The 17025-nt window shown below is 44.5% G+C and overlaps 1 protein-coding gene across 3 annotated transcripts in view; it reads right to left on the reverse strand.

The window, feature by feature from the left end:
* The window catches only part of CELSR1 (cadherin EGF LAG seven-pass G-type receptor 1), a 526468-nt gene that overhangs the window by 68215 nt on the left and 441228 nt on the right, over window positions 1–17025 (reverse strand). For all 3 annotated transcript variants that reach the window (XM_069629236.1, XM_069629235.1, XM_069629237.1), the window contains exons 22-25: window positions 16029–16196; window positions 13545–13671; window positions 9349–9549; window positions 3575–3749 (exon numbers count right to left, since the gene is read on the reverse strand). In XM_069629236.1, the coding sequence (XP_069485337.1) occupies window positions 3575–3749; window positions 9349–9549; window positions 13545–13671; window positions 16029–16196 (671 nt within the window). The remainder of the gene's footprint in view (window positions 1–3574; window positions 3750–9348; window positions 9550–13544; window positions 13672–16028; window positions 16197–17025) is intronic.

Genomic DNA, 17025 nt, shown 5'->3' on the forward strand with positions numbered 1-17025 from the left:
ATAAAATGTAAACATCAAACTTTTTCTCAAGAAAGGCACATTAATATAAACCAGAATTGACAAAAGTGAATATCCCCTTCTTGGAATATTGCCATTTGTGCTTTCCTCCATTATTCATACAAACTGTCATCCTAAAAGACCATGTAATGCAGCTTAAAAGTACACAAAGCTGTGTTTGCTGTAACACATGGATGAATATAGATTGCTTGAGGGCCTGCACACAGGAACTGTTCTCTCCGCCAGGTGCCTCTGATCTCATCTCTGCCTATTAAACACATGCATCATAGGAATCCCTGACTATTAATGCTTTCATGAAACCAGATATTTAGAAATAAAAATGAAAAATAGATGAGGTTTTAAATTACGGGGGCATATTAGTTTAACGTCTGTTTAATGCTGTGCAGAACAATGATGCAGACTCAGTGTCTATTACTTTCACATCTTAATCCATTCATTCAAAATATACCATACCGATAAATGCACACATAAATAAATGAAATAAGTTAGCAATAATCAGCCATGCCGGATTCGCGGCCCAGGGTAATTATTGCTATTAGCACCCTAGTTTTATAAAGCAGTGTGCTGAAAGCAATGTATTTGTTTGAAAGAATGGTTACTCGTGGTGAATGCGTAACTTGTTGCTTCAACACATACTCATCCAACATGGCCGTGATGGAAATGGAAGTCGGGTTTTATTTGGAGCTTCTCTTCCATTTCCATGCCGCGATGGGAGCTGGCGATGGGCGGTGTAGCAAAATTGACAGGAAAGTGGGAGCTGAGGAGAGAAGAGCGGATTGGAGGAGGCGAGGGGAGAGGAGAGGCCAGAAGCCGGTGAAAATGGCAGGCAGGTGTGAGCAGTGCCCAGCTGGCTCCAAACCTGGGCTAAAATAGGCTGATTCAGTCTGGGTTTAGAGCAAATGGCTCTGGGTGCTAATGTATACAGACTCTTTACAGGAACCGTAGAACGCTTGAAATATTTCCTAAGTGCAGACAGACAATGGCACAGATCACAACACGTTTGCACACTCCCTACCAACATGCTTACTCACTGTACACAAAATAAGGTACGAAGTATCAAGTCTAATTTGCAACAAAACATAGCACAGCTGGTAAAATAGCTCAGTGGGTTGAGCACTCGCTGCTACGATCTGTGTTTGACCTACAGGTCGCAGCTTTGAATCCTGGCAAGGCCAACTGAACCTTTTATCCATCCGAGGTCGATAAATGAGTACCAACTTTGGTTGGGTGATATTATATGTGTATATGTTCTCTGTACAACGCTTAGGCATGTTATAAAAATAATATATCATTATCACATGTTTGCTGAACTTTTTTCTCCAGAGAGGACGTATGAGCAATCTATAAGTGGAAAGAAACAGAAAGTTTGCTGATGCCCTACCAGGACGTTCTCTCCCTTGATTGGAATGCCTTCCATTCCAGAGGTGAAGAGAAAATACCCAGGGATTCTGTCCATCCCAATACTCTTGTTCAGGGGAGATTTGCCTAGCATTTCAATGCTGGACTGCCCTTGTGGGTGGGACAAAGACTGATCTGCAAATTGATATTTCTCCTCTGTGAAGGGTGAAGTGAGCTAAAACGTGGTTGTAGACCCTCCTGAGTGGAAGAAGTTCCATATAACAGGGTATTTGACCCATTTTCATTCTGAGTAGAGGGGCTCCTACACTCCTTTCCCATTCCGGCAGGATGTTCTGCCCACCCCTATCCTATAAACACCTACCAGAACTTTTCTTTCTGCCCACCCCTATCCTATAAACACCTACCAGAACTTTTCTTTAGTTTCAGTAAGTGGAAGAAACAGAACGTTCCAATTCTTAATAATGACAGCTGTTCTAAAGAAATTATAACAATCCCTACTTAAATTCCATCCTTCCTTTTAGTTTTTCAGGTCTACTCATGGACCAAGAGGCGTGACTTGAGGTTTTAACTAAATTACTGTACTTAAATTCACCATTCCCACAGTCCCTCATTATTGTGAACATACATCCTGTTTCATAAAACCCTTGTATTCACGCCCCTGATTTGTCACCTCAGACATGAATGAGCAACTACAGCCATATAGGAAAGGGAGCTTGAGTAGCCCTCCCCCAGAACACCACCTGCACCTTCTGCTGGTTTAGGGTGTCCATTCTGGGCTGCATCCCCCTCTCTCCCTGTGTACAAGGCTAGGCCCTCCATTTCACCTGCTTTTTGGGTTACCAACTAGTCTCTCATCCTCCTTCTCCTAAGCGTTTTTCTACGAGTCCCTGATCCCTGCACAAACCTGTCATATGTAGGTGCAAGACTCTGATGCTACAGTGCACGGATGCATAGCCGACTATATAAAAGATAAAAAAGAAACACCAGGAAAAGCGCAGTCCAAATCAAATGTTCCTTTTGAGACATAAAGAACAAATAAAACAAATGTCAAAAACATCCACAAGAAAAACTGAATAATACAAATCCAACAACAAGATCTAACAATAGAATGAACAAAGGGGTCGGGGGGTGAGAGGGGCTCAACGGGACAAAAAGACACACCAGGAGCTCAATGGCTTGTGGTGGAGGAGTGTCTACGTGGAGTGGCTGTGTAGTGATCGGAATGAGGATTGCCTGGAATCTCGATCTAAGTACAAATCCTATTGAATTACATGCTAACTACAGTAAATACTTGCTGCCATTAAAACGGCTCATTTAAGAGTGAAATTAGGTGCAGTGTCTTGCTGACATTGAGTACAGCACCCAATGAGAGGACTGCTGCACGAGTAGAGTAAATGAGTCTGATGCGTAGGGAACATATGTTGAGTGGAGTACGTGCGTGTGATGAACAAAGGGGAGAGACGAGTGTAGGGTTTCAGTACTATGGAGTGTATGACAGGATTGTGGGAGTGTAAACGGAGCTATGTGGCATGCATAACTGTGGTGTATTAGTGGAAGAGACCAGAGTTTGTGGTTTTTCTGCAGAGTGTAAAGATGCAGTGAATGGGTGGTTTGTGGGAGTGCAATGTGTTGAGGTACATGTCATCTATGCATCGAAGAGTGGCAGGATGGAGTGTATAAGTGGACTACAGACATGCAACATGCGTTCAGTGTAGTGCTCGAGTGCATTCAGTGTGTGACGCAGAGAATCTGTGTGGAGAATCAACAGAAGTGAGAATGGAGACGATGTGCGCGAGTGGAGTGTCAATACGCAGTGCCTTCTTAGTGGATTGTGGAAACAGTGGCAGTGGCTGAGGGGGTGAATAAGGTGTCAACGTAGAGTGTCCACCTCAGTGTCTATATTAAATGCCCAGCTCCATAAATAGAGAGTATCAGTTGAGGATGTGTTTGTGGTGATCTGGTACTTATTATATGGCGCGAGTGATACTATACAGAGGGTCTAGAGTAACTGTTTTAAGTGTAATGAGGGCAGAATGATAAACAGTGCATTTATAAGCATACGAGAGAACATCATATTACAATGCAAATCAATGTTTGCTTAATGACACACATCACTTATTTTTCAATTGGAGCCCGAAAAGACTCCACATTTGATACTTTTGTTGATTTCTGCTAGTTGGGGGTATCTCCAATTTACCTGTGATAATGGCAGGAATCCCCCATCCAACAACATAGTAGAACCTCATATGCCCAGCATTGATGTTGCGCACTTCTGTCAGCATGCGGTAGATGTGGAGGCCTTCCACAAACATCCAGGCAAAAGTGCTCATGTAGAAGTAATGCAGCAAGATGGCGATCACAGTGCATACAAACTAGAGAATGAACGAAATGGAAAAGTTGCAGTGAGTGGAGCACAGCATGCACGTGGATCCGTGTACACACACACACACACACACACACACACACACACACATTCAGTCAGTTTGACAGGCATGCACAAAAACTCGTACTTAATACAATAACACAATGAATGGTTAAACACAAATGTTGTGAAAACAGCATGTCATTGTTGGAGGCTAATACATGTTCTCTAGTCACATGGACCTCCATCTGTTAGAAGAGTCACTGTGATTTGGTTGGGGTTCTTATTGATGCACAGCATAGAGCAGCCAAATATGTGTTTGGACGATTCTTATATTAAAACTGACATTGAATTCTAGAGCCCTAGATTGGAGTCCATGGTTTGGGAATCCCAATTATTTAAGCTACTATTTGAAAGAAAGGAATGGTTTGGTTTGCTGGAAAGTGTGCAGAGGATTCCTTTAATCCAGGAATGGTGTGCCACCAATGACCTCTGCCTTAATGCCAGTAAGACAGAGATCCTCCTCATCGGCACACCCGTTCCCTCCTTCCCTATAGCTCTCTGGGCGTCCTCTCTTGGCCCTCTTTCAGCTCCCACCTGCAAGGCTAAAAACCTTGGGGTCATCTTTGACTCTACACTCTCCTTCTCTCCCCACATCTCTGACGTCTCTAAGAAGTCACAGTACCAGCTGCACCTCCTCAGAGGTATTCTTCCTTTCCTCTCCTTCCCCAAGAAGCTCACTGTCTCCAGAGCTCTGGTACTCTCTAGGCTGGACTATTGCAACAGCCTCTTTCTAAATCTGCCTGCTTCTACTCTCCGCCCTCTGCAACTTATCCAAAACAGGACTGCAAGACTTATCCTTGGCCTCAAGCCCAGGGATCGTATCTCTCCAGGACTGGAATCTCTGCACTGGCTCCTGGTGGCTGCAAGGATTAAGTTCAAAACCCTCTGCATCATCCACAAGGCCTTCTGGAGCCTGGGCCCTCAATACCTTCAACTCTGCCTTCCTAAATATCTTCCTTCTTGAGCTCTCTGTTCATCCGCCTCCAACTCCCTCAGGGTCAGTCGCTTCTCCAAGCAACAAGTTGGTGGTATATCTCTTTCTTCAGCCGATGCCTCCCTCTGGAACAGCCTCCCTGCCTCCCTTAAACTTGAGGAGAACCATCTCCGGTTCCGGAAGCACCTCAAAACCTTTCTCTTTGCTTCGGCTTTTTCTCCTCCTCTCCTGACTTCCTGGCTGAAACCTGAACTACACTGGCTACCGGGACACCCTCTGATCTCGGGCTCAGGTCCCTCCCCGCCAGCGTTTCACACCTGCACTGCCCACCTGGCAAACCCTGCACTCGAGGACTGTTTCTGTATCCCTACAGTCCCCTACCAGCCCTGACACCTGATGTCCGCACTTACCCATGCACTTGCCACCTGCTGGCCATTACTTTCTTTTTGTTATCATCTTGTACTGCACTGTCCATGCCCCCTTCCCAAGCACTTGCGCGATCTGAATGACACCTGGCCTAGCAGGATCCTTGTCTGTCCTCCCTCTGTTCCCCACCCTGCCTCGTCGCGCCTTGAAGCACTTGTGCATAGGCGAGTTATAAAGGCCATATCATATCATATCTTTAAGCGAGTTGTGTCCACATCCATCTGGTCTTCGCGCACAAGGCGGCGCTGCTTATGAGGTGGCCTCCACCGCTGGACAGTGGTGTCAAACCAGCACCTCTTGCTTGCAATGCATGGCCAGCAGGTCTTCTAGGAAGTTCATAGCATTTATTGCAAAAAAAAAAGATGTTTCTACTTCTATTTAATTTGAAGAAAACAATCCATAAAATTCACACAAGCATGTGAATCCGGTGCTGTTCCCTCCTCGCCCGTCCTCCCCCACGTCTCATCAAGGCAAATATCCAAAGTCTCACGAGGATTTCAGGACAGAGTGATGGCCATAACATTGCTAGTTCCAGAGATGCTGCTGGGCCATCTAGTCTGCTCTACTCTGCAGGAGAACCCATTTGATGTAGCAGAAGGAGGCATTCTCACCAGCAGCACCGGGTAACATGTGCATGCTTGACTTTTGTTGTCTCACCCTTCCCAAATGTCAGAACAAATGGGCTGCTCCTGGGAGAAATGGCTGACACCACACCTCTGACGGCACAGTCCCTTTCACCACCTTTTCTATTTATTTGCTGATATTTCACCTGCAGTGAATATGGGGTGGAGCGATATTTGCCATTACTCTGCAAATAATATTTTGAAATGTACACAAAGTCGGGGCTGATGTCAGCTATTCCCTTTGAGTACAGATGTCGAGGGAGGAGAAGATATGTAAATTCTTTGTAGTATGTCACTAGCATTTCATGTTTAAGTGTGTCTTTTGACACGATGATGATCACACTAATGAATGTGAGAACTTTCACCGATGTGAGCATAAAACCAGACCAAACGCAAAACCCAAAATACTCCTTTCCTCCCGAGACCCAGAGGCCTTTTTCCTTTGTACTTGGTCGCCCTAATATCACATGCAGCACTGGGCGCTTCACAGAGGCCATCAGCTGCAACTTTGCAAGGGAGGAACAGCGCACAGTGATTAATATGTGATGGCTGCGACACATGTTAACACAAAAGAACGGTACTCGGAGAAATATTTTCACACGAGCCATCTCTTGTGCACAGCGATGTTCAATCGACCACATTTGAGCATGTTAGAAATCATCCTTTATGCTAGATAGGCTTCTTTGCCACTAGGTTGTTTTCCCCTCATTGAGGGTTTCTGTATTTTAATAGCTCAGAACAAGCTCCAATGCAACAGGAGCAACTGCCTCGGTGATTAAAACATATAAGAGAAATTCCAGTTGGTAGATACCTCTTGTGTTGCACGGAAGAGACTAGTTCTAATGTAAACTGTCTCGCCATAGACTCTGTTTACTTGTGTCTGACCTGTTTAATAGAATTGTCAGCTATATGTGTATATTTGCTGATCAGAGATCGCTATCCCTTTTAGATAGGAGGCGCACCACCGAGCACCTAGGGAGAGACATCCTGAAAAGGGTCAGGGGGTTCTTCTGAATAGGGACAGCCTGCATGTGTGGTTTGTCAACAAGATGAGAGTGTCTGTCTTTTTTGAAAATATTTCTCTGAGTACCGTCCTTTCGTGTTAACACGTCTTGCCTTAACGGTAGGAATGCAATGCCGATAGACCTGCTTTAAAGCCGAGCCCCAGGTGTTTATGTAGGCTGCGACACATGGACAGATATAAAGAAGGAAATTAGAACAACTTCCAAATTCAGCCCGCAGTCCTGCACCAAGCGCTGCATTTGAGAATGCCTTCTCAGCAATATAAGTGCTACATTTTAAAATAGTGTTTCGTGCCAGATCCCACTCCCTTTTAAGCACTGTAATAATAGGTGTTAATTTCCAACGCAATGGTGCAGCATTTATTGATATAAAGAGGATAAAGGGCTGAGTAAGCCTGGCTGGGATTCGAACTTGGGAAGTGCAGGGTGGCCCGATACCACGTCAGTTCTAGTTATCTTGGGAGCTTTCCGTTTTGGCCACCTAAACAAGTGTCTGGGTGTTTTTCTTCCTCTGGTGCCCTTGTTTAGCACTAGTGATTTGTTGCCTGTGACTCTTGGCGCTGTGGATCAAGCGCCGCAAAGGCAGTGTGTTTGGGTAACATGGCCAGTGTTCGCCATGCACTTAGTTCCACTGCTCAGCGCCACACTCGGTATCACGCCCCTCTGTATTTTCTTCCTTTGTCTTGCATGGGCTCTGGACAAACAAGAGCATACAATGAGAGAGACATCTAGGAGATTGTCCAAAGAACTCCAGCACACCCTGACTGGTGCCAGGGACACGGAGACCTCTTCCCTGACAACTGAACTACTGTACAGAACAAATGAAAGCGAAATAAATCACTTCTGGCTACGGTGATTCATGTGGGATAAAACCTCTTCTTGAACCTGAATTGTTAGTTTAAAGGAACTCCAAGTCCAGGCAGTGTGCCAAGCATGAATGAATAATGCAGGCTGCGCCATCCACTCAGCTTCACAGGCTCCTCTGTGCATGACCTCCCGGGTACCTCCCACTGCAGGCCTGGAGATGAAAAATTGACTAATACATTGTGCAAGCGCTTACTATACTGCTCAGCACAACGTCTGCTGGAGTGCCATGCAATGTGCACAGGCTCAGAGAACTGCAACCATACGCCCCGTGTAATGCAGGACTCCGCATCGCAAGCTCAAGCCATGCCAGGAGGTGTGAGTGCAAATCTGCTGCCCGCAGCACTGGGCACCAGTAGGCTCAACCTGTCACCATCACATAACAGTGTACACATGCCTGGAATCAAGTGTGGGGCACATGCCTGAAAAACCTGTGTAACCGGAATAGCACAAGCTGAACAGTAGATACCATCGGCTTAGACCGAAAGAATAAGAACCAATTGTGCCGCAAAGCTTATCTTTAAGCACATCTACGGAGCGCCAATTTGATTATAATAGTCACAAGAGCATTATAGGTTTGGATGTACTGAAATGTCACTTTAATTGTGGCTAAGTGCTCAAGCAAGTACAAAGCAGACCAGAGAGGATCAGAAGCATTTTAGTTCACTTACGGCACAAGGCATGTGGCCGGGTGACGCAGGGAAGGCCGGAGCAAGACAGGCAGCAGCCACACTGCACCTCGCCTAACAATGCCTGCCACATTAAAAACTAAAGCACCACCGCAGGGAGATCTGTCACACCAGCATGCCCTCCTGGCTAACAGTCACAAACGACAGCCGAAAAGAACACTACCAAATAGTATACCGCCACTCTAATGCAAGCAAATTACACCGCCATTGCCACAGTGGGAAAGAAAAAACAATGCAATCCAAGGACATTCTGGGCTGCTTCACACACTGCATTGGTGCTAGGCAACTGTGCACCAGTGCCAGGCAATATCAATCCAACATTTTCACTAGCCAGTGCAACACATCGTTCACGCACTGGTCTGTGCAAAGGAAACATCTGTATAGGTACGTGCAAATGTTGGCTGGAAACTGCCCAGCACATGTGAAAAGTTGCCTGAGCCATGTGCAATTCCCCTGCGGTGGTGAACTTTGGGATCTAGACCACGATGGGGAAACGAGGGACATTTTACATCAACACTGGGGGACGTTCAGGCACCAGAGATGGGAGGAATTTCGCTTTCTGAAATGATGGTGTCCGTGAGTCCAAATGAGGTACATTTAGGGCATCAGTATAGTGTAGCCTAAAATAACTCTGCCCTGTACTTACTGAAGGCTACAAACGCTATCTTGCTTATCCTCAACTTCGGGGCATGCAGTTTGTCAACACCTAGGCTAGGTTATCCTGGCCATGTAATGGCGTTCTGTTCCATGAATGTTCCACCCAATATATCCTGCAACTTTCTTCACTCCTCAATGCTGAGACTGCAGCCTCAAATATGTTATTATGATGCAAAACAGTAGGACATATCGGGTGCTAAATGCATACTGAACGGGGACTATATAGAACAGCTGCCTTATGTGTTAACGGCAGAGCAGCGTACCGGATCAAAGTTGTACACTTTTCATGGGTACGCGGGGAGCGGGGGAGTAATCACGTATGGCTTCTTACCGGGTTTTCAGTCTGGTTAATCCCAATGAGAAAGACCAACTCGGAGAGAAACAGAGCCGCCACCAGGTTTTTGTGGATGTTGTGCAAGTTGGAGCGTAGGGTCCGGATGATAACAAGCAAAACGAAGGTCAGGAACAGAGCCACCAGCGAGATGGACACGGTGGTGTATGTCACGATCTTCAGCGGGAGGACCTCGCCACTCTGTAGAAATTCGAAAAATATTACAAAACTTTCTCATTATGTTTCTAAAACAAGCATGTATACTTTTGTAGAAAAATATCGGCAACGTGTTCACATTTTAAGGTCGGAATACATTACCGCAGGATATCAAAGTTTCCCAATTTAACTGATCATAACATAGTGGCAAACATTCCATACTTACTTTTTCATCAAAACAGTCAGAAAATACCATCTAGCCTTGGACTGGAGAACAACTGCACTACACGTCTCCTGGTAGGTTTTAGTTGCTTGCTATGACCTTCACAGAAATCTTTAAGGCAGATTTGCATCATTTAACTTCTGTGACCCTTGAGAGGGGCATAACACAAGCCCCAATGGCTAGGAGCAGACTTGCCAATATTGCCTCGCAGGGAATTCAGTGGTAGGCTAGTATGAGGTCCTCTTTTCCATGACCATTACATCTTCTTTAAAGATAGCTGCGTCAAGTGTTGATGGTTATCAATTATACAGTGTATTCGTGGAGACAAAGAGGCCAATTTATTTTGTATCTTTTAACTGGCCGAGGTCAACTAAAACTTTATGATTTTAACACCAGATGTGATGAGTTCTGAAAGACATGAAACTCTGTAACGCATGCGGGCATGCGGGAAGGAGTCTATCCAAACATCAAAACAGTGTTAAACCCCCAATCTATAAGCCATAAAATGTATGCCACTGCACGAATTGCAGTGTTTGGAGGAAGGATAGCTCAGGGGCAACGTATTTGTCCTGGAAGCAGGGCAACGCGCGTAACACCGTGCTTAGAAACCACTTGCTGGCATTAAGCCTGTAATAAATGAACAATAACATTTAAAAAATGATAGAATGAATAGCAGCAGAGGCTTTGGTCAACTGCTGTAGAGGGAATACTACACAAGTAAAACTAGTCGAGGCTGTTGGTTGCATGACAGGGGAGGTTGTTGGAGAAACTGGCTGCTGCAACCTTCGTGCTACGCCTGGAATCTGATGGGCCACCTTAGGTGCCACCCCATTATCCTAAACTAGGATCATTATGTGTGTGTGCGCTCGTACTTCATCCCACCCCTGCACAAGTCAGTGCCCCACTTGGGCTACTTCAGTCAAAAGAGTCGGGACACGCCACTGGCTGAGGGATGTGCTCTGCCACAAAGCTGAACAGTATCAACAGAGGAGCGACAGAGTTTAGGTCTCAAACATACACATGTACATGGGATTTCTACACAAGTGGGCTAACCTGAGAGAAATAGAACTGAACAAAAGGATTCTTTGTTCCTTGAAGATCAAAAAACAAAAATCATCTCTGGGTTTCTAGTTCTCAGTCTGGGGTTGTTTCCCCCTGTGTCTTCTCACTGTTCAGCTACTCACAGTCTTGGGGTTTTAAGTGTCCCCAAGCTTGTTTTTTTTAATCTTCCTTTGGGTATCGCAGTTCTTCTACTTCTCCCCACTCTCCTGGGTCTTGGAAACCTACGTGCACCCCTCACGCTAGGCATGCGTGAGTGAGTTGCCATTTTCCTTTCCCTGGGATTGTGGTCCTAGATCTACTCCCCAACACCCAGTCCTTGTCAACCTCCTTGATGAATGACAACTATCTTGTACCCAAGGGGTTCTCTCCTGGACCTCCCTTTTTCTACGTTTAACTGTCTATCTCGTTCACCTGTATCTTGCCATTGCGTTTCCCTGTGTTCATACATCTACCCGTCCTCAAATGTAGTCTCCTAGGCTGACAGCAGGCTTGCTCCTTTTCATCAACTCCTCCAATCTCCACTTCTCTCCTCCTCATTTTGGGACAATCACATGCAGGATCAAAATACTACTAGCTTTGATAGCCCTGGGGAATGTACGCTGCTCAACGGGCGTCCTGCTGCAAACGCAGCTCTGCCGAGATCCATGGACGAGATTGGCACCAGCGCACATGTACTACCTCATGCACAAAAGGAATCCAAAAATGGTGGACAGCCTTTTTTAAAGGCTTGGTATAGCCTCCGCACAAGTCTCATGCAGTGAAATACGTTAAACTTGAGGGAGCAAAAGCAATGACACCATAACCAAATACCTAGCAGCAACCATTATGATCCATAGATGCAGAGGCCAGGGGATCCTCCCAACACCACCCCGGGTCCAACATAGAGTTGCGGGTGGTCATCAACAGCCCCATTGGCCAGCCCACTTGCTACCTAAGGTACTGACATGGGACTTCATCAGTTCCCAGGTTAGCATCCTCCAGGGACAGCTGAGTTGGGTAGCTGCATATCAAATAGAAAGCAAGATTAAAGAGGGCCAAATGTGTGCAAAATAGGCTTCAGTGAGTGGGAGAAGGGTGGTTGATGCCTTGAACTCTTTTGTGGTTGACCTAGCACGAGCTATTCATTAATAGGTGAAGAGCAACTCTGCCAGGAGGTTGTTCCATGGGGCCAGGGAGGGTGAGCAGAAAAAAAAGTATGTTTGTAGAAAAGTGGCTAAAATTTGCATACTTTACAGTAGCCTAAAACTTCGGTTAATGGCTTTAAAATGTATTCTGTACGTTTTACTCAATGCGCCACAGAACACGTTCCTAAAACATGATCTACAGAAAAATCTGCCTCTTACAAACCAGCGAAGCCCTGAGGTCTGCCAACTGCCATTCAAGCGTCAGACGGGGAAGACATTCTGGCAGATATCCATCAACAAAGTAGTCACCATTTTACTTCTTCATTGGCAATTTTTAAACATATTGATTCATGTTAAGCACTGCTCAGAAAACCAACAGAAGCCAAATCGCAATGTGCCATCGTGAATACACCACACTTCTGTGCCTAGCACATAAACTGCTATTACATGACTTGTATTCTATCAAGTACATTACAATGAATAGTCCCTTTGATGAGGGCAGTTTCCATAGGCAGTTTCCATACATTCAAACAGGAAGTGGCAGTAGTAAGGAAACATGATACATTGCTTCCACAAGTGGATTCTGCAACGCTAGTCCAAACCTGTCAGATCTATTTTCTTCCATAAGACTTATCTCACTAGTTGTACTAGAGGATGGCTTCATTAAAGCAGATGGGCCCACAGAAGCCACGGGGTAATTATGAAAAGAGAAAATATCAGGGAAAAATGCAAATTTGAATTCAAAATGTGCAGTTTGCATTTTCCCAGTACCTAAAATGAAACAGACATGGCTTGAAGCAAAGAACAGACAGCACATTGTATCTCGATCGGGTAAATAGAATAATTCTGCAATATTTCAGAATGTTATCGACAGGGCCTGTCACCGCCCTTTTAAGGTTTCTCATTCATCATCTCTCTCACTGCATGCTCTGATATGGAACCAAGTCTCAGGCCGATTACATCAGCTGTCAATCAATGCAGACACCAACAATAAAGGGGGATATAGAAGCTCTGGAAATGAGTGTGTGCAGATCAGACCAACCGAAGGCACATAGCAGAAACAACTTTACAAATAGCTGCTAAATATGGATGCTTCTTAGGTGTGGTGGGGTGGTGGTGGTTGCCTGTGTGACAAATTGATTGCAGCAATCATATGTAATCTGCCCCATCCCCACCCTGACAATTAGTATTAACAATTAGGCAGGATAGCCCTGAAAAAGCACAATAATTAAGTGTTACCCAGTAGAGCATTTATGCTAAATGTAAAGATGTGGAGTTAAAAAAGGACTGATGAAGCAGTTGAACCTTCTTAAATCCTCGGGTGGAGGATCCAATTCCTATGTAAAACCAGTGGCATGCTACTTTTGGGAGCACTTTCAAATGTGATGTTGGTCTACCATTTCCTTCTTGCAGTAAAACCTTTGTGATATTGCCAGAGTGCATCATCAGCAGTCAGGCATTCCACACACTCAGTCTACCGTCCGCTAGTTCCTGTTTTGCAAAACATTGTGTTAACATATGCCATGTCCAGGATCTTTCAGTGTGGGCATGAGATCACTACTGTACACATTCCAGAATGCAATTTAGAGAAGAGATTAGATTAGAACTAATCATTCTTGCCAAGCACTAACCTCTCGCTTTGAAATATCCATAAGCACAGCAAAACTGGTCATGTGGTTGCATTGGCAGGTAATATGACTCAGGTTCCGAGAAACAAGCTCACATCCCCTTGAAGACCAACCTCCTGTCCCTCCGATGCTGTTGTGTAAACAAAGCAGAGAATTTAGAAACATACCCAACATGTTTAATACACTTTTCATTCAATTGTTTTATAGTTGCTAGTAATAACGTCTGCAACTCTAAAAATATTTTGATAAAAATACAAAGTACAAGATGCCAATATTTCTGATAAGCGCATAGTAGTACAATTGTTTGATGCAGAAGACTTTGGCATGGAATTATCTCAGAAGGCCTCTTCCTCCAAGATCCCTCTTTTAATTCATGAAGACATGCTTATCAGCAAGGTTAGTACTTGTCGGCGTGTACAATCCTCTCCACTAACTATACAGGAGCTATACCGGATAAACAGCCCAGAGCATAGGATGATCATGAAACAAAGATGGCTTGCGGTGGGTGGATGGGCGGCGTGTAAACCAATTCTGAGAACTTCTCATGGTGCGAACTCACTCTTCTCTCAATGATGCTTATTTCTATGGATTGCCACCATGTAAAGTATTCACAACCAAGAGCTTACAACCAGGCTAGGAGAAGCTCATGCAAGTATTTCACTGGGCAAAGAGGATCTGAGAAAAGATTCCTTGATCCCCAACAACCCCTATGATGCATACATTAAACAATGCTTGCTTTAGGTGTGCAGCAATCAGAATGTCACGTTGGGAGATTATGGGATCCATCCAGGCTTATCCACTGGGGGGACCTTGCTGCCGAACGCACGGCACATGAAAGACTAAGAAGAAGAGTTGAAGGCCACCTTAACCTCGGATGCTGTGAGAAGCGCAAGGACTTTCTGGGATCAATGATGTCCGTTCTGTAAACATGTTCCAATGTTGTTGTTGGGTGAGAGAATGCAGGAAAGGAACACAAGATCTAACCTCATTAGTCCAGCACATGCGCACAGGTTTGTGTGGAGCATGTAAAATCATGAAGAAAGATTAATTTACTATTACAGTTAAATACCACTTCACACTTATGCTTGTATTCCAACTGTTTAATCTCGATCAGGGGAGTTGCTAGGTCTGGAAAAGACCCGGGGCTAAGCTGATGTTAGAATTGTTGGGACTGGGGGGTAGCTAGTCTTTTGGCTGTAGCTCCTGAGATTCTATCCGGGGCTACAACCAAAGGATCAGGGGCTATAGCCTCCTTAGCGCCCCCTAGCAACGCCCCTGATCTCGATCATCCATCCTTGTGATTTTATGTATGTTTCTGTTGACAATCAGAGAACATCTGGTAACACACATACATAAAACAAAGCACCCACAATGTTGGAGGAATGTGAGCGTGTGCAGGTACTGGTGTGGCATGCTTAATGCCCCAGACAAATAATTCTGTTTGCTGGTTCTCAAAACCTCCATACAGATTCTTCCTACTGAATCAGTAGGAGGAATCTGTATGGAGGGTTTGAGAACCAGCAAACAATGCACTAGCACATACCTTTGCATAGAGGAGACTTCAGTAGTTTCTCTGACAGTCCTTACCAAAAGGAGGGGAATAGAAATGTTGGTTCGGCCATTTTGTTTTTTTGGGGCAAACGACTTAATGAAATCCCAATACAAACGCATATCGCATATCAAAACACTCCAGCGATCCTTCCTGGGTTATCCAGATTAAGAATCTATCAGTTGCTTGTTCTGTGACTCGGCTCTGGTCACAAATGTATCTTTGTTCATGATGGACAAACCTCTATAGCATGCTATTCCTCCAGTTTTGCAGAATTTAGTCTTGTATGGGACCAACCTTGTGAGGACCATTCACTGCTATAATCTGGGAGCAGGCATCAAAGTATTCACAGATATTGCACATGACGTCCCACTGGATGTGTATGCAATCTCGTGTGCCTTTCTACTGGCTCTTACTTTCTTGTGGCTTCAAAGTATAGATGTGATGCTCTTTGAGAGCCGCTGTCTGGCTAATTTAAAAGGGTAGTTTAAGGTGTACCATGCTCCGTATGCCTCATGCAATACCCTTGAAAGCAAATATTCTTCAACACGTACTATAAAGAAAATGCTAGACTACCATACTATGTTATGCTATTTTATATTACTGGGTCTTACCCCAGCACGGCTTCTGCCATATACGCCGCAGCCCTGTGTTTCACACAAAACTGTAGGTATTGCACAAAACGTTTCGGCTTATTCTTTCATTTGGGTTATGGAGTGTCAACCACATCTAGGAATTCAGCAGATGTCAAGAAATCATGAGTAAAGGTATTTAGAGGAACCATGGCCATTCCCAAATTATATCAGAGATTCCTGTACTACAGGACAACAATACATTAAAGGACTCATACAGCTGCTTATAATTCTAAAGGCGTACAATTATGCATTGCATTGCCCATGTCCAATTTCGCACATCTCTCAAAAGCATAATTCACTTACACAATGGAGTGGTTCCAAAAGACGCAGACTGGCTTAGTCCGCTCCTCTGTTTCCAGCATTGCATATTCCAGAGTAATTGGCTTTTCCAGCTGGCTTGGCAAAGGCTCTCCTTCGTTGTGAATCGTTGTGCTCACAATTGGGGTGTTTATAATTGGCCGATTCGGTAATCTGTGGAGACCAAGCATTACGAAAAAGAAATAACTAATTTGAAGCTGACACCATGCACACATGCATCCTACACATCTATATAAGTGTGTCTCTGTTTTAGCAATGTAGGTTCTCAGTGCACTCTGATTTTATACAATTAACTTACTCTTATGGAGACTGACTGCCATATAAATCCATATTTACTTTTGCACATATACTAAAAATCACTCTTTAAGGGAAGGCTATACAGTTAACTAAAAAATATCTACTTTATGATAAATATATTCAGCAGATTAATCAGTAGAATTCCCATAACAAGATACTACTGTTTGAAAACACAGGTCCAAATGGTTAGACTGTATTACTCATATTGCACATTGAGTTGATTGTATTCATGTACAAAACTGTTTGTCTCAGATGATATGAAAACTGCAGCAATTTTATTAGTGTAATGTTAACAAATATGTTATTACGGTTTTGTGAATTATAACGCACACTGCTGCCATGCGCATGGCCTCTACGTGCTTTGCAAGATCTGAAAGACAAGGGAGTATGTTAGGTTATTGGGGGAGAAAGGTAAAATGCATGATAGCTTCGCTGTAGTGTTTATGGGTGCTGACTGAAAGATCTGCGTCCAAGTCTGTTGCTAAGTGTCATGTGACGAGAGCCTAGAGAAATGTTTCTGTAAAGAGGAAGGAACAAGTTACGTACCTGTAACTGTTGTTCTCCAGCATGGGTTTTGCATGGATTCACATGCCCATGAATATTCCCCGTCGTCAGGCTGGGAGTCCTTGGTAAAAATAAAGCAGTTTGGCTCCAGAACTAAAACTGCTGGTCTCCTCTACAGCCT

Source organism: Ambystoma mexicanum, chromosome 12, assembly GCF_040938575.1.
Source record: "Ambystoma mexicanum isolate Mex_15411 chromosome 12, UKY_AmexF1_1, whole genome shotgun sequence".
Taxonomy (NCBI): Eukaryota; Metazoa; Chordata; class Amphibia; order Caudata; family Ambystomatidae; genus Ambystoma; species Ambystoma mexicanum.